At 33.9% G+C, this 25781-nt stretch overlaps 1 protein-coding gene across 1 annotated transcript; it reads left to right on the forward strand.

Annotated features, from left to right (window-relative positions):
• Positions 1-115: 115 nt before the first annotated feature.
• LOC133173284 (transmembrane protein 33-like) lies at positions 116-15310 on the forward strand. Its single transcript, XM_061308270.1, has 8 exons — positions 116-209; positions 533-641; positions 4164-4258; positions 5777-5961; positions 6239-6306; positions 6503-6636; positions 10675-10758; positions 13483-15310. Exons 2-8 carry the CDS (start codon positions 546-548, stop codon positions 13613-13615), a joined length of 795 nt encoding a protein of 264 aa, XP_061164254.1. The 5' UTR covers positions 116-209; positions 533-545; the 3' UTR covers positions 13616-15310.
• Positions 15311-25781: the final 10471 nt, after the last annotated feature.

The following is a 25781-nucleotide window of genomic DNA, read 5'->3' on the forward strand; positions in this document are numbered from 1 at the left end:
AGCTTCATTCAATGATATAAGAAAGATAACTCGTTCAGATAACGTCATGTTAAACGGAAGTGGAACTCTTCTAAAATTGAAACCAAAAATTATATCCGTTTGCAGAATCATCTCAAATTCACGACATCCGTTTGGCACTTGCATGTACAGTTACACAGAAAAGACCCTTATCTCTTTTAAACACGAAGCAGAAATTTACAAAGACTAAGGTAAGATAAATGACAGCATCAAGGTTTCCTTTTATTTTAATGTGATTTGAACAGTATAGTGTGATGGAACAACAAAATATCCTTCGGCTTCGGTCACTGACTTTGCGCAAAAGACGATGGATATTGAAAGACATAGTAGTTGGGAAAAAGAAACATTTTTATGAACAAGATTTTTTTCCGTATCATGTTTATAACTGTATTAATTATGTCTGCTTTAAAAGTGCTTTTGATTGTTGTGAATACGGTAAAATAAATGCATGGCTCACTGCAATCTCGGCTCTTAGCCTCTTAAATTTGTTCATATTGGTTGATGTTTTATCCAGTAACTAAAACAGAATGAGTGATAACAGTGCTGGTGGAGACTCCAACACTGGAAATGGCACAAGCGGTAACAGTCAAGGCAATGCAGGGGCCCAGCAGCAAACTGTCCTAGTAAGTTTTCAGTATTGTCAGGGGCAGGCTCACATTAAATTAAGCCCTGGAAAGGTTTGGTTGCTAGCGATATATATATATATATATATATATATATATATATATATATATATATATATATATATATATATATATATATATATATATATTGATGGAAAAATATTCACAAATTTTTATTAGAATTATAGGACTTTTTTACAAAGTGCATATATAATTATTAATATGTTGACTGTGCAACCGTTGGAATGAGCACAGATGTGTATATTATTTGATTACCTACCTATTCACTTTTAACTTAGATCTGCCTCTTGGAGACATTTGGGAAGTGTAAATTGTGATGTCACATGACGTCGTATGTTAGTTGTATATTTCTATAACAAACGCTGAAATGTGCAGTTCTTTGACTTTAACAAAAAAAATGTTAAATCTGCCATCTCTCTACAATATTAAATCAAGGTTAATTTTATTTTTTATTTGTATACTTTTGTTTGGTTATCACAAGAATTCGTTTGGGTGCCATATGCAATATTATTGACCATTACAGGTACTGAGTTTACTGTGGAAAAAAGTCTATTGGATCAATGTGCAGACAGTCCAATTTTTCTCTTCGCCCAGGCATTGCTTTAAGAGCTCAGAGTGATGAGCGGCACATTTTGCCGCTCACTGTGCTCACTAATAATTTTTAGAATACAATATTTATCAAGCTTTTAGAATCTCAGAGTTTGAAAATCTTAGTTCATGAGATATGTACTGGCTGTTACGAAATGTCATGTATTTTGTACCCCATTCATTGGATCATGAAATTTGTCCCTTATTTAGAATTTTCAACCAGAAACCCCCATTTTTCTTCAATTCTTGCTCTCACAACACCAGAAATCTCATTTGAGTCAATTTTGACACGACTTACTGTGCTTGGCAAGGTGCAAAAAAAAGCACTCGTCCAATCTTCCTGGATGAGTGAAAAATTGACAGAGGACAAGTGAATGTCATAAACTGCTTGTCCCTGGTGACAAGTTATAGTTACACTATAGATATTAATTGGCTATCGGTAAATACACTCACAGTTTTTCATTCACGAGGGGCGGAGCCCCGAGTGAATAAAAACTGTGAGTGTATTTACCGATACCCAATTAATATCTATTGTGTAAGTTACTTGTACCAGAGGACCAATGAGAGAAAAGCAAATTGATAAATAGCACCGCCTACTACATGGTGTCAAGCCATGGTGTGGAGTATGTATTATAAATAGCTGTCTCCATCTGCAAGGATCATATTTTGCTACGGTGCTGCTGCTGAAAATCACTGATAAAAAAATCGGAATGAGTGCATGTGATGATGTACTTTAGAATTGTTGTAAACACAGAGGACATGATTTTTTGGTAAGGTACAGGGGTAAGGATTGTAACTACATGTATTATACTCTAAAAGAAAATTCATTCTTTCGAGATCGTTATTTTTTTATTTATTTTTTTCATAAAGGGGGGAGGGGGGTTGTCAATGGAAAACATCGCCGTTGAATTTTTTATATATGGCAATCGACGTATAAAAACAGGAACATATATACTGTCTAGTATATAGGTCCCTGATAGACACTATGAAATGATTTCTGACATTTTAATGAAAGTTTGAAATGCTAAATGAAGTAAAAAAAAAACGCAGGGACTTCTGATGTTAAATTGCTACATGTACTTGGAGAAAGGAAAGATAATGATGAGAATTCGAGATAGAACGTATCATTTACTGAATAAGGAAACGCATAGAAAAAATATGGAAAAAATTACGAGGCGAATTTTGGCAAGTTAATGTTAGTATTTTTTAAATTAAAAATGTTGACTTCATTCATTCATCAGCCATTGCCAAGGTCTGGAAATTAACATCATTCTTTCATCAGTCAAGTTCTTGTCACAGTATGGCTTGGTGCCAAAAAGTGGGCGTGAAAAACTGTGATTCCTCTGGCAAATACAACACAGCAACATCAAAGCAAAACCTAAATTTACCGCCAGTCCTATGGTACAAAAAAATTTTTTTGGCATGATCATTTTTAGCTCACCTGAGCCGAGGGCTCAAGTGAGCTTTTCTGATCACTTTTTGTCCAGCGTCCGTCTGTCTGTCCATCTGTCTGTCTGTCTGTCTGTCTGTAAACTTTTTACATTTTCAACTTCTTCTCAAATGAAGGGCCACACCTTCTTTCAAGGGGAGATAATAAAGAATTAGTGAAAAATTAATAGTATCTTTTAAAAATCTTCTTCTCAAGAAGCACAGGGCTAGGAAAGATGAAATTCATGTGGAAGCATCCTCAGGTAGTGTAGATTCAAGTTTGTTCAAATCATGACCCCCGGGGGTAGGGCGGGGCCACAATGGAGGATCAAAGTTTTACATAGAAGTATATAGGAAAAATCTTTAAAAATCTTCTTCTCAAGAACAGCAGAGCCATGATGAGTCATATTTATATGGAAGCATCCTCAGGTAGTGTAGATTCAAGTTTGTTCAAATCATGACCCCCGGGGGTAGGGCGGGGCCACAATGGAGGATCAAAGTTTTAAATAGAAATATATAGGAAAAATCTTCTCAATAACAGCAAAGCCATGATGAGTCATATTTATATGGAAGCATCCTCAGGTAGTGTAGATTCTGTTTTGTTCAAATGATGACACCAGGGATAGGGCGGGGCCACATTGGAGGATCAAAGTCTTAAATAGAAATATATAGGAAAATCTCTACTTCTGAAGAACTGCAAAGCCATGATTAGTCATTTTGATATGGAAGCATCCTCAGGTAGTGTAGATTCAAGTTTGTTAAAATGATGACCCCCGGGGATAGGGACGGGCCACAATGGGGGATCGAAAATTATACATAGGAACATACAGGAAAATATCTTCTTCTCAAGAACTGAAAATCATGTTTAGTCATTTTGATATGAAAGCATCCTCAGGTAGTGTAAATTCAATTTTGTTCAAATGATGACCCCTGGGGGTAGGGTGGGGCCCAGTGGGGGTTCGAAAGTTTTAGATAAGAACATATAGAAAAAATATTTCTTCTCAAGAACAGAAAAGCTATGTTTAGTCATATTGATATGGAAGCATCCTCAGGTAGTGTAGATTCAAGTTTGTTCAAATGATGACCCCTGGGATAGGGAGGAGCCACAATGGGGGATCAAAATTTTACAAAGGAATATATGGGAATTTTTTTAAAATCATCTCAAGTACAACAAAGCCATTTGTTATATTGATATGGAATCATCATCAGGTAGTTTAAAATTCAAGCCCCCCCCCCCCCCCCCCACAAGTAATCTTTTTAATACTGAACTGATTTGTGCTTTTGCCTAGCCAATGTGCTCAGGTGAGCGATGTGGCCCATGGGCCTCTTGTTTTCTGTTTATATCTGCTGATAATGTCAAGAAAATGAAATAAAGTGCTTCCAGATTTAACAAGACATTTAACCAGACTGAATAAACAAATATCATATGTACATCATGTACATCAGACACATGTTTTAGAATGATAAAATATCATTTTATTACAGAATTATATGCTGACCAACAAAATTGAAGCTGCACTATGGCTGACCAGAATTTTTACAGTAGTTTGTAGTTTTCTTTTCATCTTTCCAATCCTTGGGTAAGTACAAAAAGTCAATTTGGATCACACATTGCATGTGTATTTACTTTTAAGTTAAATTGAAGGATTTTTCAAAAAGAGGGATTGATTTTGTTGACATGTAGATTTGTATGCACCAAAATTTTTTTTAGCTTACCAAAGCAGAATGATCAAGTGAGCTTTACAGATTGAAATTTGTCCATTGTCCATCTTTGTTGTAACTTTTCACATTTTCATCTTCTTCTCCAGAACCACTGGGCCAATTTCAACCACAAATTGGCACAGAGTACGAGTGTACTTGGGGAAAGGGATTCAAGTTAATTCAAATGAAGGGCCATACTCTCCTCCAAGGGGAGATAATTTAGAAATAGTAAAATTGGGTGGGGTCATTTAAAATCTTCTCAAGTATCACTGAGCCAGAAAAGATGAATCTTTTGTGAAATCTACCTGACAAAAGTGTAGATTCAGGTTAAGTCAAATCATGACCCAAGGGGTAGGAATTCACCACTATTGGAGATCAAAGTTTTACATTGGAATACATAGGAAAAATCCTTAAATATCTTTTTCTCAAGAACAGCAAAGCCATGATTAGTCATTTATGTATATACATAATATATGGAAGCATCCTCAGGTAGCAGTCTTTGCCAAATCTTTCTTTCAGCACATGCCCTTTAGGCAGGTGTATCCACTAAATAAACCAGCATGAACAAATATTTACGAGACCAAAATTTATTACCAGTAGGTAATTTTATTCTTTTTTGCCTTTCATGCCAAGGAAATCCATTTTTCTGAGAACATATATTGAGAATGTCATGCCATTGCTCTCAACCTGTACACTTTTTGTATCTCCAATGTGAAAAGAGTTTCTTGGAAAAGTGGTAGAATAACCTGTTGTTTAAATTTTATGCTTCACTTTGGTTGAATGAATCAAACAAACACTTTTAAGTATGTGTAATGTTACTGATAATATTCGATTTAGTATGTAATGTTATTCAGGAATGATAATGAAACATCTGATAAATGAATTGATAATTTTGTAAATTAAAAGTAAAAGTAAATTTTTATAACAATATGGTTTAAGCCCCCAGAATGTACATGCCCTTGGGGCTTGTTAGTTTGCAATTTTTACATACCTGCTTCCAACTTTACCAGGTCCAGCTTCAGACTCCCAGGATTTGTCAAAGACTTAGGTAGTGTAGATTGACTACCGGTAGATTCAAGTTTGTTCAAATCTTGACACCTGGGAGTAGGGTGGGAACACAGTATGTGATCTTAATTTTACATAGGAATATATAGGGGAAAATTTGCTGATAAAGAATAAAAGGACCATATAGTGACTCCGGTGAACATTGTGGCCTATGGGCCTTGTTTATTGTAGCACATGTACAATGTAGTTCTGGCTAATTTTTGTGTGACACCAAGATGATGGACACTTAAATACATATGCTTGTATAGCATGTGTCTACGAAGAGTAACATTTTACTGTGGTAGGCATTGCAGTTGCTCCATGAATACTCAATTTTTGTTTTTTTGTGTTAGGGGAAATCCTTATGGATTTTACCAGAGAGCCCTGATCAGTAATGCAGCCACCAGTGCTCTGCGGCTACATCAACGACTGCCAAACTTTCAATTCAGTCGAGAGTTTTTTGCCCTCTTGTTCTTAGAAGACAGTTGTCACTATTTGATGTTCTCTCTAATTTTCATGAATGGTTACCCAATTACAAGTATCCTTCAAAGTTTTGGAAAACAATTATTTATTATCAAAACTGCTGTCAGACACTGACAAATTTTCAGAGAATTTTTTTACTATACTTTTAAAGTCAATAAGTAAATTTTATTTAAAGTTGGTTAAATGTAAGTATTACAAATGTTATTTCTAGACAGATAATAAAGTCTCAAAAAATTGATATATATCTTTTTAAATATTGTTGAAGAAGAAAATTGCTAATTCTTGTATATAAGAAGTTGATTGTTAAATGAAGTGACCTTAACAGTGACCAGTGGCTGTCATTCCTGTCTTTCTGTTTGCACTCCTTCATGCCTGTAACTACACCAAAAATGTCCTAAATGTAAGTACTTCTGTTTAATATCAGTCCCATTGAATTCTCAACTCTAATTACCATGATGGAACACAAGAAAATACTTAAGTAATTTTGAGAGAAGTTATGTCAAATGCAAGATGTTTTGTTTACAAAAATTCTGTTACAGATTGAAATAACATTTGAGGTTATAATGGTATACCAGTAATACAAGTTTGTTTTGTAGGTGATGGGACCAGACTCCATGCAGTTCATTCGTAAATTAATTGACAAACTTCAAGTTCAGCAGACTAACATCCTCCGTTTTATTGCCTGTACAGAGATCTTCATCATGCCAGCTATCATCTTCATGATGTTTGTGTATGTGTTCATTCAGCTGTGAAAGGACTAAGGGTCTAAACAAAACTCACTGTTTTTCGAAAACAGTCGCAATTATAAAAAATACTATACGTGTACATAAATTGACACATTCAAAATTTAGCGCAATAACCAGGTTTGAAGTGGTTGGGATAATCATAAATTAGTATGACACATGTAAGGCTAAATTAATAAAAACAGAAACTGATTTAAGTCATGAGAATAAGTTTTTAAGATATTTAGGCAATTAGGTGTTATGTACATATGTAATTATTTTCAATCAATAAGCTTATCTATCTAGCCAACATGTAGCATTAGAATAGGCAGAAGTAGACCTTTTTTTGCTCATCTGAGCCAAAAGAGCTTTTCTGATCAAAATTTGGCTGTTGGAGGGCCACACCCTCTTTCAAGGGGAGATAATTAAGAAATGGTAAAAATTTGGATGGGGTCTTTTAAAATCTTCTCAAGAACCAGTGGGCCAGAAAAAATGAGACTTATGTGAAAGCTTCCTGGCATAGTGTGGATTCAAGCTTGTTCAAATCATGACCCCCGAGGATAGAATGGGGCCACTATGGGTCCTCAACATTTTTAGAAAAATCTCTAAAAAAAAATCTTCATCTCAGAAACAGCAAAGCCATAATTAGACATACAGCTAAACTTCGAAATCTCAAACACGGATATCTCGAATACCCCGGATATGTCGAAGTAAGGCTGCGGTCCCGACGAAATTTGCTTTATAAATGATTAAAATAAACCCCTCTATGTCGAACACGGTAATGTCGAATACCCCGGTTATCTCGAAGTAAAATTGTGTACCCATTTATTAAAATCACACGCGTTATCTCGAAGTCAGGATAATTTTCCGCTCTGATGATCAAGTCCATTAGGTAAACTGAAGCTCTATTGACAACAGCCACCTGTCTGTCACGCACGGGTACCTGTGTTCCTGTGATCAACAGATAATAGCGCGATAATTATACGAGGTGTATGTGTGGCTTACTTTGATTTTAATTATGCAAGCCAAAGGTTGTGTATATTAGTCTTATGCATACGCGTGGATGACACATTTCGTGGCTGGGGTACGTTTATCTTGATAATCGCTATTTAACGCTATGTGTAATATGCGCGCTTGCATAGTTTATGCATATGAAAGCGAAAATTATAAACATCAAAGTGAAACAAAATTCTGTAATTTGATGCAATTAGAATTTATTTTTCCTATATGAGCGCGCAGAATTTACAATCGTCAGTACACACCATCATGTGAGGGTGTGTCGCAGTGAAAACTTCTGCTATTGCCCTGTGATTCAGTGTTCTTCTGTACTAGTTAGACAAAAGTGCGTGTTTCTTCTTTCGCAATTGATTTTATTATGGTAAAAAATTTTATTTAAATGATTATACATGTATGAACATGTTTTTCCAATTAAAAAAATGTATATTTCATTTGCGTTATTCTGACAGCGACCGGTTTTAAATTTACAATGCATAGACGATATCCGGTTATGTATACATGGGAAATGATGCTAGCGGTTGACTTGCCGGGTTGGTAGAAGGATTATACTTCTGTTCATATTATACAAAGTTTTTATTTTGTGATTTATAAAGAGGATGTAAAAATCTTTTAATGCTAATTAGATGTACATGTATATTAAAGAAATCGTATACAGAATTTCAAACAAGAAGGAATTTCACATGTTTCTACTATTAAGTGCATGTTCACTGCAATAAGTTTATTTGAAGTTCATTAAAATTATAACCCTCGATATGTCGAACCCCCGGATATCTCGAAGTTCATCAACGGTCCCGTCAACTTCGAGATAACGAAGTTTAACTGTATTTATAAGGAAGCATTTGCAGGTAGTGTATGTTAGATTTGTTTAATTCATGACTGCTGGGGGATTGGGTGGGGCCACTATGGGCAATCAAAGTTTTACATAGGAAAACACATTAAAAGTTTTAATAAATCTTTTCCTCAATAACAGGAAAGCCATGATAAGTCATATTTATATGGAAGCATCATCACATAGTGTAGATTCAAGTTCGTTCAAATCATGGCCCCTCAGGGGTAGGGTGGGGCTACAATGGATGATCAAATTTTTACATAAGAATAAATAGGAAAAAATCTGCTGATGAAGAACAAGAAGGGCCATTAGTTACTCAGGTGAGCGTTGTGACCTCTTGTTTTGGACAAACCTTGAAATGAAGTAGTGTGCAGAGGAGGAAAATTAATCCCATTGGTGATCTAAAGGTACTGTGGGCCTAAATCACAAAATAATCAAGGTACATCATGTACATACAAGCAGTTACTAGGATTTCTGCATTGAATCCAAGTTTCTAATTAGTATTAACAAGGAAATTCAGAAAACTGCAATCCCCCGCTTTCGGGGTCTTTTTGCTTGGTTTGCAATGATTTATTGCATATTGAAACTGTCTTGCCTGTCTTTGCTTATCTATCCATCAGGCAAAAATAAAATATTTTATGTTTTGGAAGATCTATGTTCTAGTGCAGTTTTGCCAAGGTTAAAGGACTTATCGCATGATTTTTCAAAAATCTTAATTTTATGAAAAATATTATCTACAACCTTGTTTATTAAAATTCTGAATACAATAAACGTTGTTGAAAGCGTATTTTAAGAGATATTGAGAGTTGAAATTCAAATACGGCAATATGCATGTTTCAGTCGGATTTCGGCGAAATACTGCTCTGACGTCATAGGCGACAATTCAGTGATAGAGAGATGAGAAGTTGCACACTTTTTACGGAGTTATCAACGACAAATTCAGCTTAATTACGAAAAATGCTGAAAAAATTAATTCCTAACGTGATTTTCAATTACTATAGAAACATAAACTAGTTCTAAGGTATAAGGCTTTTAAGATATTTTCATTTTTTATTCCAAACATTTAGAATCTGTAGGTCTGATTACGGCTATGTATTATTTTTCAAGACTGCCATCCTTTACAAAACATGTGAAGGCATACTTGCATAAATTAATATTATGTTAAAAATGTAGAATAACATAGTTATATAATACTAAATTTGTGAATCAGATAAGTTTATACATGTGATATGATGACAAATCAAGTTGTATTGTGATGGTGAGTTTCTTCGTCTTCGCCGCGTCTCCCCCGCTATCGTCGCTGTTATTTTTACAATGTTAACGGATTTTTCAGATTATTTCTTGCTGGCAATTCTAAAATATAAGGTTGGCTATTAAATTACATATCGATAAAATCGGTGATTTGGTCATCCATAACGCAGAAAATTCAGGTTGTATCGCGTATATTTTAGTAAGATTAACGTTAGGAGCTGATCAGCCATTGTCGCCTTTGACGTCACAGGGTCACGTGATCGCTATCTCATTAACTTAGATTTTTAATTCAGGGGTTTTCATTTGAGTCAATAATTGGTTAATTACCGCCATTTATCCTCAGTAAAAACGCAAAATTTATAAACTCTGGTCATAAGGAACGTTTTACGCTTTTAATTTCAAATAATTTAGAAATATGCGATAAGTCTTTTAAAGCTCTTTAAAGTCAATCTGGTCTAGGCCATGAGGTAAAAAATAATTGTACATTTTGATATATCTTGTCACATATAATGCACATGTTAAAAATATGAAAGCCATGCTTCTAATAATGAATTATGTATCGCGGTATTAACCTTTAAAAAAATGAAGTTTGAAATCATTAAGCCATATCTATTATATTAAAGAATTATCATTATAGTAAAGCCACATTATTACTGTATATGTTCTTAAAAAAAATGGACTTCATATTTTAGCTGCTTTGTCACAGACAACAATGCACTAAATCATGAATGCCATTACTAAAAAATAAATACAATGCAGAGTGCAGACATCTGTAGTGCTTATGTATATATGTTACGCCAACCACTTCATACTAAGTCATTGCGCTACATTTTGAATGTTAATATATGTACACATACAGTATAATAAAGAAATTATCATTATAGTAAAGCCATATCTATAATGTAAAGAATTTCTCATTATAGTAAAGCATCTGATTTTTAACTTTCAGTGGAAAATGCAGTTTTTTCCTGCCCATTATATACTACAGATTTTTATCCTTACGATATTCCTCAAGAAGAAATCCATACTGCAGGTAAGGCAAACATCCAATAAAGTAGTGTTAAAATATATCTTGAATATACAAGGACTGTCACAAGACAGAGAGATCTCTATGGATTTGAGATTATGAAATCAAGACATGAATTCAACATGCACTCGGGAGCATATTCATTTCATCATAACCCTGGTATTCAACAGTCTTTCAGATGCTGAAGTGTCAACTGTATGAACAAATTTTATGATTGAGTGATTCATAACTGTCTGATGTGGCTGAAAGCCAGATCTAGAAATCTTACAAAAGATATATTCAACTGCATCCAATCATTTTTTTTCTACTTGGAACAAAATAGATTGAGAAACTCTAAACTGATATTTTTTTTTCATTTTTTTATTGGAATGTCCAATGAAAACCCAAATCACTCACTGCATTTGGCTAGGACTTTAGGGAAGACATATAAAACTAAGGAAGATGGTGGGGTTTGCTTAGTTAATTTGATTCATTTAGTCATTGAATCAAACAATAAAACTACTCTTGCTAATTTTTGAGGTCAGTACAATGAATTATCAACCTTCCAAGACTAGTACAATATTCACCTCACCTTTTGGGCCCCATGAATATTGTACTCCTTGGGAAGCTAAATCATTAGACTCCAAAACAGCAGTGACTGTGTAGTATCTTCTCACTTTCATTATGATAAACGTATTATACTTTTGTCAACAGTTTGGCTTTTCAGTAGGCCAATGTTTATACTTGTGTCAAACTGATTACTGAACTGACAGAGAGTTGTATATGACATACATTTTACATCAGAGCAAGGTGTTAGGATTGGAAAGGTTATAAATTTCACAGAGTTAAGTAAGTGCATACAGCATTTTCTCAGATCAATAGATTAGGTTCCATCAGTTTGATGTTAAAAATTTCATAAGTAAATTTATTTAATTTTTTATGGAAGTACACTTTAATACAAAGCATTATGAGTGTAAAATTGAAGTTCTTCTCTAACTCTCATTCTTTACTTGTCAAAAGATACTCAGTAAACATTTCAACAATTAAAAAAATGAAACTTGAAGTTGAAAAAAAAGTAGGTACAATAACTTTAAGATGTTCTGATCCTGATGCACATACATTTATACAAGCTCATTGCAGAACAATTAATGATAATTAATCTATGAATGTCTGTATTTTCTGACAGGACACTGTTAACTGAGATGTCTTTATTTTCTGACAGACACTGTTTACTGAGTTGTCTGTATTTTCTGACAGACACTGTTAACTGAGGTGTCTGTATTTTCTGACAGGACACTGTTAACTGAGATGTCTTTATTTTCTGACAGATTTGTTAACTGAGATGTCTGTATTTTTTGACAGACACTGTTAACAGAGGTGTCTTTATTTTCTGACAGACACTGTTTACTGAGTTGTCTGTATTTTCTGACAGACACTGTTAACCGAGGTGTCTGTATTTTCTGACAGGACACTGTTAACCGAGGTGTCTGTATTTTCTGACAGACACTGTTAACCGAGGTGTCTGTATTTTCTGACAGACACTGTTAACTGAGGTGTCTGTATTTTCTGACAGACACTGTTAACCGAGGTGTCTGTATTTTCTGACAGGACACTGTTAACCGAGGTGTCTGTATTTTCTGACAGACACTGTTAACCGAGGTGTCTGTATTTTCTGACAGACACTGTTAACCGAGGTGTCTGTATTTTCTGACAGGACACTGAGATATCTTTGTTTTCTGATGGGACACAGTTTACTGAGATGTCTGTATTTTCTGACAGGACACTGTTTACTGAGATGTCTGTATTTTCTGACGGGACACTGTTTACTGAGATGTCTGTATTTTCTGATGGGACACTGTTTACTGAGATGTCTGTATTTTCTGACAGGACACTGTTAACTGAGATGTCTGTATTTTCTGACAGTACACTGTTTACTGAGATGTCTCTATTTTCTGACAGGACACTGTTTACTGAGATGTCTCTATTTTCTGACAGTACACTGTTTACTGAGATGTCTGTATTTTCTGACAGGACACTGTTTACTGAGATGTCTGTATTTTCTGACGGGACACTGTTTACTGAGATGTCTGTATTTTCTGACAGTACACTGTTTACTGAGATGTCTCTATTTTCTGACAGGACACTGTTTACTGAGATGTCTGTATTTTCTGACAGGACACTGTTTACTGAGATGTCTCTATTTTCTGACAGGACACTGTTTACTGAGATGTCTGTATTTTCTGATGGGACACTGTTTACTGAGATGTCTGTATTTTCTGACAGTACACTGTTTACTGAGAGGTCTGTATTTTCTGACGGGACACTGTTTACTGAGATGTCTGTATTTTCTGACAGGACACTGTTTACTGAGAGGTCTGTATTTTCTGACGGGACACTGTTTACTGAGATGTCTGTATTTTCTGACAGGACACTGTTTACTGAGATGTCTGTATTTTCTGACGGGACACTGTTTACTGAGATGTCTGTATTTTCTGACGGGACACTGTTTACTGAGAGGTCTGTATTTTCTGACAGTACACTGTTTACTGAGAGGTCTGTATTTTCTGATGGGACACTGTTTACTGAGATGTCTGTATTTTCTGACAGGACACTGTTTACTGAGATGTCTGTATTTTCTGACAGGACACTGTTTACTGAGATGTCTCTATTTTCTGACAGGACACTGTTTACTGAGATGTCTGTATTTTCTGACAGGACACTGTTCACTGAGATATCTATATTTTCTTACAGGACACTGTTTACTGAGATGAGGATGACGGTAGAACACTTCACGGCGATGCCTAACTGTCCCGGGGTTATCAGGAGTGCCTGTCTGAAGGCTATAGCTATCATTTCTCGCCTGGCCCCCCAACTACCCCAGTAACATCTAGTCCTACAGTCTGAGTGTTCAGTGCAATGTGATAAGTGTGATACAAACAATTATGAAGGCGGTCAGCTGACTCAGTTCAAGAGATCTCAATGTCTTATGTACACATTATGTAGATACTCAAGTTGACCTGAAGATGCATTTCATTCATCAAAATGCATCATTTTTAATCACATTTGTATAATACGTTCACAAAAATTATTTTGATTTTATCCCTGTCTGATGCAAAATAAAAGGGGGAATACATGTAGGAGATCATTGGCATACTTGTACCTCAGGTGCTTGTAAACTAAATGAATGCTATAAGATTTAAAAAATGTATTAAAATTCCTTTATGGATTTTTATTAGGGCCCCGCAAGGATTTGCGGGTGCCCTATAGTAATCACTCTGTCTGTCTGTCTGTCCGTCTAGCTGTCTGTCCGTCTGTCATTCTTCCGTCCACAAATTTTCTGTTTTTTTCTAATAACTTTTTTTAGGGTTGACCAATTAACTTCAAATTTTGTATGTTGGTTGAATAGGAGTAAGACATATTTTGATGCTAAGTTTGGTTCTCTTTGGTAGATTCCTTAACTTTATATAAGAGTGAATGGGCAAAGAGAGATAACTGCTGAGAATGTTCCTATTGTAAACTAGGAAAGGCTGCAATGAGTCTCGTGGGATTAATTAACTTTCGTCTTGAACAAAATCCAAAGCAATTATCTTTATCTGCCACATTGAGATTAATTAACACTTCTGTCTGCAAATGAAGTTTGTTTTGAAGTTAAGGTCAATTCTGAATGAGGTTTACATTCTCTGAAATGTGGATTTAAATAATGTTCATACTTTATTTTGGTAAAATACACAATGAGTTTTATTGAATTCTAAAAACAAGATATAGATAAAGATATCTTTTTTATTATTATTTTTTTCTTTCTTTTTCTGCCTTATGTAAATTCAAGCATACTATTTATTTTAACAGGTATTCAGATAATAACCTCATTCTATCATTGCTGAAAAAGTTCTTATTGTAAACCTAGAAGAAAAGGTTGAGAGAGCAGTATAATTTATCCCCTGGGTTTGATTATCTTGCTGCTTGCAGAAAATTTTAGAGGGTTATCTTTCTGTCACTTTAAGTTTGATTAACACCTTTGTCTGCAACTGATGTTTGTTTTGAAGTTAAGGTCAAGCCTGGGTGATATTTGCATTCACTGAAGGCTGGCATTTTAGAAAACACATGCTTCATTCTTCTTTAAATATACATTTAATTAGAAAACACATGCTTTATTCTTCTTTAAATACACTTTAATTGAGTTATTATAGATATGATGTTTTTTACTGCCTTATGTAAATACAAGGAAACTATTTACGGGTTGTTGGATATTTAGCAGTTGCTTATTCTTCTTTACATATTTTTGAAACTTTTGTAATCAAGTAAAATTCTCATCCCCTTATCTGCACCCTTATATTTTTACCCCATTGGCGGGGCCCTTTGCTGACTGGTCAGATTTCTAGTTTACATAATTGTATAACTAAAGATAAATTTATTAAAATGCTGTTTGGGATACATAGAAGGTTTTAAAGTCCCTGGATAGGATAAACAAAATCAGTTTAAATAACTTTTAGTACATTAAACTTGTAATTTGATCAGTCATCATTAGTTTTGTTTTTGTAAGTTTGTATGTGACAAATAAAATTTCTAACAAAACACAAAATTATTTTGTTAATCATGCAGTGTATTTTTTTTTTCAAAAATGCCCAAGCAAATGTACAGTGAAAAAAAGTGTTTGGTAAGGCCAAAAAATTAATCAATAGTTTCTCAGGCACCGCCGCATCAGGTCAAACACTGTCGCATTGATAAATTTTATCGACATATTGAAAAGGGAAATAACCCAATTTTCTATTTTTTCCAAGTTAAAAAGAATCGAGTTATTTCCCTTTTCATAAATGCTTATCGATACCTTATTTATTAGATTAAACATTATATTTCTTGTTAATACGGTATTTTATGAATTAACTTTGTTTGGAATAACATTATTTAAAGTTGAATACATATTATAATTAAAAACATACCTGCCGCTTTAAATTTATTGAAATTTTTGGCCTGAGAAACTATTAAATTTTTTTTGGCCTACCTACCCCTGTATATTCAAACAGTTTATTTTCATACTATACCTGAAATTGGGTGGAACACCGGCGGAAAGAGGGGGGTGTTACTGATTCTTCAAATAAAATTGACAAAAAAGGAGGGTGTTAAACATATTATGAAATAAATGGAGGCACTCATCTATTTTCTTCTGGTATTTGTACTGATAAACTTTCTGGTTTGATGAAATGAGAACACTGATTTGATGGGTTTGAGTAACTGCGGACTGAAGCTCACTGGTCTGGGGAAAATGGGAAGGACGATGTTAGACCTGCAGGAAAGGTATGGGGACAAAATTTTTTAATTTTTACTTCTTTTTTTTTCTTGTAAGTTTGTAATCAAAATCTTGAATTCTTGTTAGATTTATTAATCATTCAGAACACAGACAGGATCGCGAGGGAACTTTTGGATCAACACCAGTGTTTAAAGTTGTGAGATGTAATGGTCTTTCCTTACTGATGGAGTAGTCAAAAAGTTTGTGTTTGTTTTTTTTTTTTTTTTTTTTTGAGAACCCGAAATAAATTTCATAACAACAAATTGATTACGACACTTTAAGTACATGTAATTCAAAATATCTTTGTTCCACTGAGCCTATAAATAAGGGTTCATATATTTCTTTGTATATTATTTACATGCTAGTCAAAGATTTACAAGAGTTGTTCCTCTTTGCATGTATATATCTACTCAAAATGTTATGTTAAAAAAAATGATAATAATAATATGATTGGTTAACCTTTTACACATTTTTTTTCAATTTGTGCGTCTATTCATCATTATACATTTATACAAACTGAACAATGAGTTGTTTCTTTTAGTTACATTGTATCTAGTCATCAAACGTTATATTACTATACAAACTGAACAATGAGCTAATTACATATATTTACATCTACTGTATGTCTTTTATTTCTTATGAAAACCATTGCCGTTTATCAGTCAGTTACATGTAACGCAACTAAGCAAATCACCTGCAAAGATTTTTTGAGCAACGGCTCTTCCATCAATTATGCATACCATGACATACACATCTGTAATACAATATTTCACGCATTTAATATTACTTTAAATGTTTTTTTTTTTATATACAGTTATAAATATAAACAATAAAATGTCTTTCTTTCTTTGTTAGTACGGGAATTAACGTCGCAGCTATTTCAGAAAAAATTTACATAACGCGGGTTAATTAAGCTAATTCCCGTATTAACAACCAAAGAAAGCATTTTATTATTTGAGTAAATGTTATTGATGTGTTTTATGTGTATTTATATGTAATCATAATTGTCATATGTCGTGCCCCATAAGGCCCTGATTTTGAAATAAATTCTATTTTAAATCAGCAATCTAAGGAAACTCAACAGGCACTTGATATTGTCTCAAAAAATTATTGGGGATGGGGTGGGGTATATTTTTGTGACAAGTTATTACTGTAATTAGGCCAGCTGCTGATTTGTAACTTGCTGGTCTGGAAAAATTTGGGTGGACGACCAGAGAGCCAAAGGGCCATCCAATCTCCGGTCTGTCAATATTTTCTTTTTCGGGGAGCTATAATTAGGCAGGAGTATTCTTTTTATGATAAGAAAAAATATGACGTCAAGTGCCGGTTGGAAACGTCACAGGCACTTTTGCCATTGATACCTCCTTCCAATTTTTGTCTCCCGCTTTCACTGAAAGTGAGAGATATTAATTTGGGTCTGTCCGCCCGTCCGTCTGTCTGTTATTCTCCCTGTATGTAACACTTTCGTTTCCGGACGATATCTCAAACAGCGTTTGAGCTTTTGCAATTATTTTTTTTTGCGAATGAAAAAAATGAAGTTTTTTTCGAGCCTTTTCAATGAAAGTTAGCATCAAAACTTTCAATGTCTTACAAAAGACTTCAGTTGATTTTAAGTCAAAAGGTCAGATGTCAAGTTTACGTTGTAATAAATGGTTCACAGAATATAACTTTGGTTCTCTTTCATCTTTTTCAATGAAATTACTTATATATACTATCTGTGACTTAAATAAGACCTCTTTTTGATTTTGCGGTCCAAAGGTCAAGGTCAGAAATTCATACAAAACAAAAATTGGTTTCTAGATGATAACTAGATCTCTTTCAGCTTTTTTCAATGAAATTAAATATATCATTACTACCAGTGACTTAAAAACCCTATTGATTTTGATGTCAAAAGGTCAAGGCCAGAAATTCATGTATAGCAAAAGTTGGTTTCTAGATGATAACTTTTTAATTAGTTCTTCTTGAGTTTTTTCAATGAAATTTAATGTCTTTACGTTTTATGTCTCAGTGAAATCAAAAAAGACCCTTATTGAGTTTTAGTCAAAAAATCAAGTCTAAAAATTAATATCTAGCATAAAATGATTTCCTTGTGATAACTTTATTTCTCTTCGAAATTTTGCAATGAAATTTTTCACCTGTATGACTTAAACAAGATCCCTGTTGATTTGAGGTCAAAGACCAAGGTTAGAAATTCATTTATTACATGTATAGTTTTCAGATGATAACTTTAGTTCGGGCAAGCTTTGCAATGAAACTCAAGAACATAAAACTCTTTAACTTAAAAAAAAAAACACCCAGTGGCGGATCTAGAATTCTTGAAAAGGAGTCCCGATCAGTTTGGGGTCGGGGTGGGGGCCTAAGGGGCGAAGCCTCCAAAAGCTCTCGGTTTCTGGAGTTTTTTGGAACAGTTTTTTGACTATTAATCTTATGTATATTTTTGGTCACGGGGGGGGGGGGGGAGGCGCTCCTGGGCCCCACTCTAAGTTAGACCTTATTGACTTTAAGGATAAAATTGAATTAACTTGTTTTTTTAAGTCGGGGATCGATAACCTTTCATTCCGTTTCTTAAAACTTTCTTTAAATGTTTCAGTCGAAAGATACTAACAAATAGCTCATGCAGAGGAAAAGGATAAAAGGATACACTATTTTTGAAATGTAATGCATACTAGGAGATATATATATATATATATATATATATATATATATATATATATATATATATATATATATATATATATATATATATATATATATATATATATATATATATATATATATATATAAGGTTAGATAGAGACATATAGGATCTCCCATGGTTTGTGGTTGAATATTTTTATCCAACGAGCCTTGGCGAGGGGATAAAAACACACAACGAGTTGGAAAAAAAACATATTCAACCACAAATCATGGGAGAATCTTTTTATCACATGTTTTATCCATCACTATTAATGCTTTACACTGTTTTTATATATGAATCCACGTTATTTTACTTCATCACTTTCACACAAAGCCCATCGTGACTTCACAGCAGTGGGATATGAAAAAAATACCCAATTTGATGAGTGATATCCACGGGATAAAGGGGTGAACATGTGATAAAAGTAAATCCACCTTGTCTGTAAGTTGCAGATGCAGTTTAAATTATAGGAATCAGAATTTAACGCTTTCATTTCTTAATCAAGCTTTAAGTGAGGTTATGCTGAATATGAATTTATCTAGAATATTAAACTCCTTTATTTTTCTATCCCCAAGCCTGTTGATGTATTGAAATGTGGAGTTCCCGAACAACTTTTACTGGTAAATTCAAAAAAAAAAAATTCTAACAATATTTATAGAGGTATAATAAGTAGTGTCCAGTATGTTTATAATAAATCAATCAGCGCATAATTTATTCGTATATATCCGGATCCGGTACAGATATTTAAAAAAAAATATTTTGTTTGTTTTCTGCACCTCATGGACGTTTTTAATAGGAAACCTATTTGTAAAGTGGTGGTATCTGATGGCTATATTGACAATGCTTCTCAGTGTCGGCAAAACAATCAACGAATTATTCTGCACATGACATTCCTGGTTAGAGATTGTCTTCAATACAAAATAAGATTCGTATTAGTTTATTTATTTATTTATTTATTTATTTATGTCTGAACTTTCGAATGACGTAGTATTCACTCTGACTTCGAAATACCAAAAGAGAGAGAGAGAGAGAGAGAAATGTCCTCTCGCCCCGGAACCTAACTAGAACTAATCAGCGACTAAACACTGTTTATTAGGGAGTCGTGATGTGTTCGTAATACAATCCAAATGGACAATGGTCAAGAATGAATTTATCTTATCATAGAGGATTTGATTCCGCCATGTTAGACGTTTCATTACTAAGTAATGACCAATCAGCGTCCAAATAAACCGTATAAATCAATCCAAACTCCATCACGACCAATTTGTGTGTTTACGTTTCTGACACATTGAAACAATTACCAAATCCAGGCATCGCGTCAACTGGTAGAACGGGCTAAGGCGGATCGGATTTGTCGTTTTTCGCGCGAAAAAAATCTCCAAATATGTTTTGTTGTCGTATAAGCCGTTTACAATTTCAGATTTTTTTCCATTTGAACCGAAATTGGATAGACACAATAGATCATTAATGAATTAACAAAATGGATATATCAGCATTAACGGATTGCTGTCGAATTCCAATGGTGGTGTCATCTGCAATTCAATCGGAGAATGTATTGGAATCGGCTAGTGTTACACAGGACCAAAACAATGCAACATACATAATTCAAAGAAAAAATCATTTCCAAATATTTCTGAAATGGTCACCGATGGCTCAGGTCGCGGAACACGAAACTGAGTATGGAGTGGATTCCGAAGGACTCCATTACCGAGTAGGAGGATTTTCTCCTGTAATATATCGTATCGGATAAATTTAGAAATAATGCCGTCCTTTAGTCTGTATTTTCCCAGCCACCTGTTCACTTTGAAATAATTGACCATACTTTTAAATTAATTACTCGGGCAAAGAATTACAAAGACGAGAAACTTCGTTTTATTAAATGAAAGTCGATGTACGTAATCAAAACATTATCAAATTGATGCTGAATGCTTGTCCACACGGGTATATCACTGTAAAAAAATATATTGTTCTGATTTAAAAATTACACAATTGGAGTTAGAATATTTCCCTTTTTTGCTATTTATGTGTAAAAAGTTTTTGATTTATCGTTCAAAGATTTTTTTTTTCAGAGAGACGTGAAAAACTATATATACAGACTATTTTCAGTCTGTAATTTGTTTTTCCTGTCCGCTGTCATGTTTGTATCAATATACGTATATAAATATACATACTAGTATTTACTTAACCAGCTATATAAATTATTTATTTCAACGAAACCAAGATTTATTTCCGATTGTCTATATGATAGTTTTAATAATCAAGGAAACCCGGATAAAATATCACTTGTTCGATCACTTGTTCGATTTGGACTTTACAATGGTAATTAATTTATTGTAGATTTCATGTGAGTTGGGTTATTTGGTTCTGTTCATTCCATACATGTAGTGTAGATTTCATGTGGGTTGGGTTGGTTGGTTCCTTTCATATGTGAAGACGGACCATACATGTATAGATTTCATATGGGATGCGGGCATGATTTCCCCTTATTCACAGTAAAATAATGTGATTTCAATTGGATCGAATCAAAAGAAAAATAGAATTACCTGTACCCCTCCAGAAAATTTGTCCATCAAACTAGTTAATACTGTACCTGTAAGGCAGAATGAAGTCTTAAGTGTTTTCATATCGAATTGTTTTATATGTTGAAATATTTCTGGCATCGATTTCAAAATGGTAAATAAGGCACGTTTTGATGACTTGGAAGTCAGGAATGTTTTTGACTTGTATTATACGGGGTGCCATATAAATGATATAATCTGACAAATATTTGATAAATTCTAGATGTGTTTTCATTTCTACAGAGCTAAGCATTTCATTTAATCGAAACAAATACTTCAGGCTGACGTTTCGATGAGACAATATGATTCCCCAAAGTAAATTGTCAACCTAGTACTTCCCTGCCGCTTTTGTTTGTCTTTACCCCCTTCCGATAACCATTGGACGAAATAGCAAGAAAATCCTTCATTTCTTTTATTGAAATACTTTGTAACTCTGGGTTACTTTTTTTCTTTCAAAATATTTACTGAATTTAAAACTTCGATTTAAGTGAACATCAAAGGAAAATTAGAAAGAAGGGGTCACGCTTGTTCTGAGCCTCATGAGACGAAATCGTTTCACTTGAAGATGAAGTGTACAATTCTCGTATTTGTTTTGGTATTTGGGTATATTGGGTTGATAAATCGTTCTCTTTCTCCAATGGCAAGTAGCAAGGCACAACTTTATTTTGAAAATGAGTAAACACGAACTAGTGACCTCGTGTGTAGATGTAAATTGTGAAAAACAGTACACAAACAAATGTAGTTCCTTTGTCTTGGAATTACACCCATCTCAGTCTACTTGGTCTGGTTTGATTTGTTTTGATATACCTGTAAGAGGATATGTACGGCCTCTCTGTTCTTTTCTGAGGATGTAATTGAATGCACCATTATTTCAAGAATGCGCAGTGACTTTTTTGCAAACTACCTCAAAAAATCTTGAGATGACAAGAGCTTATTTTGCCATCACAGAGGTATCTAGGAGATACTTGCGACAACAAGATATGCGCCACATTTAATTCCAACAACCAAAAAACTAGATAACATTGTTAACTTTTAGTTACCTTCATTTCTATGGAGTGAAGGAGTGTAAGATAATGTAACGCCATCATCGCGTTGACAGGCCAGTCTGTTAAATGCTTGCATTGGACATCCAGGTCATTTACACGGACCCTGAGCAACATTTCTTTTGACTTCACACATATTACGTCAGCCTTATTAACTTCTTCCGGCATGTAATTAAGACAGAGAGCAATAAAATAATAATGAAAAAAAAACAAGTATTAATTTTCTATAAAGATTGGAACACATTATGCCTTTTAAAGAAATGACGGGGGCGTAAAATAAGTATTACTGTTGTTTATTGTCCGACTCAGGACACAAGTATTTGGAAGATTGCTAACTTTCTTCTAAATTTAATTGCTAGTATTTTTCTGACAATTAGAATTCATTTGGAATTTAATCCATCGTAATCGCCGGACTAAATTATTATACAGTCATCAATTTGGTCTTTCCTATCAGGAAGTTCCTATTCTACGGAAGTATTTCAAAAGTGCGCAGGAGCAACCGGATATTGTTGTGATTGCATGTTTCCATGAATTGGAGAAAATAGGAGATGTATTAAATTCAAGTAGTTCCTGATTGTTTCGCCTGAAAAATAATTAATATATTTATGATCACCTGAAAGTTACGGAAATTCTTATATTTAATGCATATTATGTAGATAATTTATAAAACTTTGGGGTAAAATCCACTTGACCAACAGACAATATTCATGCAGATGGCCGAAAGCAATGCATCATTTGGCATGAACTGTTCAAGTAGTTTAATAGTCGGAGCGAATTAAAGAGTGAATAAACATCGGTCCCTATATTTTACATAACTGTTTATGGATCTTTCAGTTTAAATAAATACATATGAGCATTTCAAATGAAAAAATAGTACAATTCTGTATAATTATGCATATCTTTTAGGGAGAAATAGCATTGCCTTGCATTAACTCTATGTTTAAGCTATTTTTGTAAGGTTGAAAATTTTTGTCTCGAGAAATTGCTAAACACTTCAGAAATCTGATTTAGAAGTTCGTTCCATGGCCGACTGCCCAAATGCTGCACTTGCACATATTTTTATTTCATTTTTTTTAAGATGGAAATATCCACTTACCACAAGGATATTTCATATTAGCCAAAAATAATGCAGAAAAATTTAGGGTATTCAATAAAACGCCTACATTGAACCTTTTATTTTTGTCCACAAATTTCCTTGTGAAGATTTTTTTTCTCTCCCCCCCCCCCCACTTACCCCCTTCTGTCTCTATTTACCAATGCATGTGTATTTATCATAATTTTTTCTGACGTTTGTAAATATTGTTATCAAAGTACTACACATGGACAATGGTATTGTTGAATTTTATATGATAGTAAACGATATGGGGTCAGTATTGTGCAATCATGAATAAATCATATAAAAAGATTCCGTGATTCTTCCTAATTACTCGACGATGACAAGTCATTCTCCAGTTTTAATTTCAAAGATATTGAAAGTCATGATTTGCGTGCTTTCTAAGACAAAGATACTGAGCCTAATTATGAGCATTTAGATACCTTTTAAGGTTAAAAATTAGTAAACCTAACCGAATGCAAAATTATCAGAAATAACACATCAGACACGAAACAAAGATAACTGAAGAAAGACTTAAGATGACCTCGATAGAGATATTCAATTTGCTAAGGAAACAATCAGATTCGGGGAAAGCTTTTACTTTTCGTAACGACTGCATTAAAAGACATTTCAGTCTCGCTAACTTCTGTATTCCTTTTAAAATACATTAGCATCTTCAAAGATTTCTTGGCTAATTCCATCAGAGTACCGACATTTAGAGACACATTTGTCTAAACCATTACAAAATATTCATCAGCACTCGGATATTTGACTAAATGTAATAGATATTCTTCCTTTAAATGACCAGTTTGCTGCGGAAACGAGGCTCTCTCATGAAAACCAAGTTTCCTCCAGCGGAGATTCTCAGAAACACATAGGAAATGTTTTAGAGCAAACGGACAGAAATAATGCAAGTTATAACGAAACGTAACGATCACAAATTACACGCTTGCCTTAGCAGTCGCAGTCATTAGCAAACGTTGTTCTCAGCAAACAAGACGGCAAATCTCGTGTCCGCGAACAGGATGCCGGGTAATCCGAGTGTTTTCACTTGTATTCAAAATTTCAATTATCGGCGTCATTACATTTTGTGATTTCCTGTGAATTTATAAATATCATATTGCACAAAATATTGATTAAAATCCAAATGAAATGAATGCAATTTATCATATAATTATGAGTATCTGATAAATTGAGTAACATGGGATCATTGGTGCAGTTGCATGGATTTTAGGACATTTTTTACAATCTTTTGAAATCTAATTTTGATAATCAATTGTTATATTAATCCTGTCCCAAATAAATTTTGTAATCCTAAATCTCAGATGAATATTATTTGATTCGTACTTGTCAAGTGGCATTTATAAATTACCGGTAAAATAAGTAGGTTGCCAATAATTGCTGCTTCTCTAAAATAATAAAAAGATCTTTTTATACGTTGGAATACTGATATAAGTAACAGCGCTAGGACTAGCATAGCACATACATATAGAAGCACATATTGCTTCTTTTGACACCCGAGAACGAAGGCTGAAGCACATGATGCAATAATCAAAACGTCATTGTTTTCTTAAAAGCAATGAGAACAATTACCCCTGGCGTTTTGATCAAACGATCATTTCAGCCTTTGCAATGTCAGTTCGTGCTAATCAGCGTTTTTGGGTTAATTATTTGAAGTTGATTGAAAATTTAAGAAGACTGGAGACCCTGACATTTGGTTTCTCGTATTTTCAGTTTTGTGTTCTTAAGTATAGCGAAATCTCATTAAACATCTCATACGTAGTTAAATACATTAAACGTCTCATACGCTGAGACCGTACATGGTATCTCAAGTCTTTGATGACTTTTCTACAACTTCCCGGGTACTCTCTTTCTGTGATTTAAACACATACAACAAATATGTTTTTTTTTCTTTCGCCTTGTTATGTTTTCAATCTTGGGATTAGCATGGTGTATCAGATACAAACTTCTTTATGAAGCTTTAAAGTATAGAAGGATGAAAAAAATGCAGCGAAGAACGCAGGCTCCTTAAAAAAAAATAATAATAAATAACGAATTCTTAGAAATAACTGTTCTTAGTATTGTAATATCTCCAGTACTTTGGACATTTTTGTTCTTCAGATATATATTGCTGCACGCAGTTTGAGACAAAAAAGGCAGCGTGATGTATAGCGACTTCAGAAGTTGCTTTTTTTCAAAGACTGTGTTTGCTTTGAGGGACAAATTTGCTGGTTTCCAGTTTGATTGAACATTCGTCGAATGCCTGAAGAAATCGGATTTGAAGACTAATTTGTGTTTTGAAATGAATCGTTTTGTTTAATGGATTGAAAGCTTTCCATCAAACCTTCGCCAAACGGAGTGTTCCGGGCGGCGAGCACAACGTACTAATCGAACG

This window comes from Saccostrea echinata, unplaced genomic scaffold, assembly GCF_033153115.1.
Source record: "Saccostrea echinata isolate AGI-Se365-2 ecotype Australia unplaced genomic scaffold, CSIRO_AGI_Sech_v1 ptg000056l, whole genome shotgun sequence".
NCBI lineage: Eukaryota > Metazoa > Mollusca > Bivalvia > Ostreida > Ostreidae > Saccostrea > Saccostrea echinata.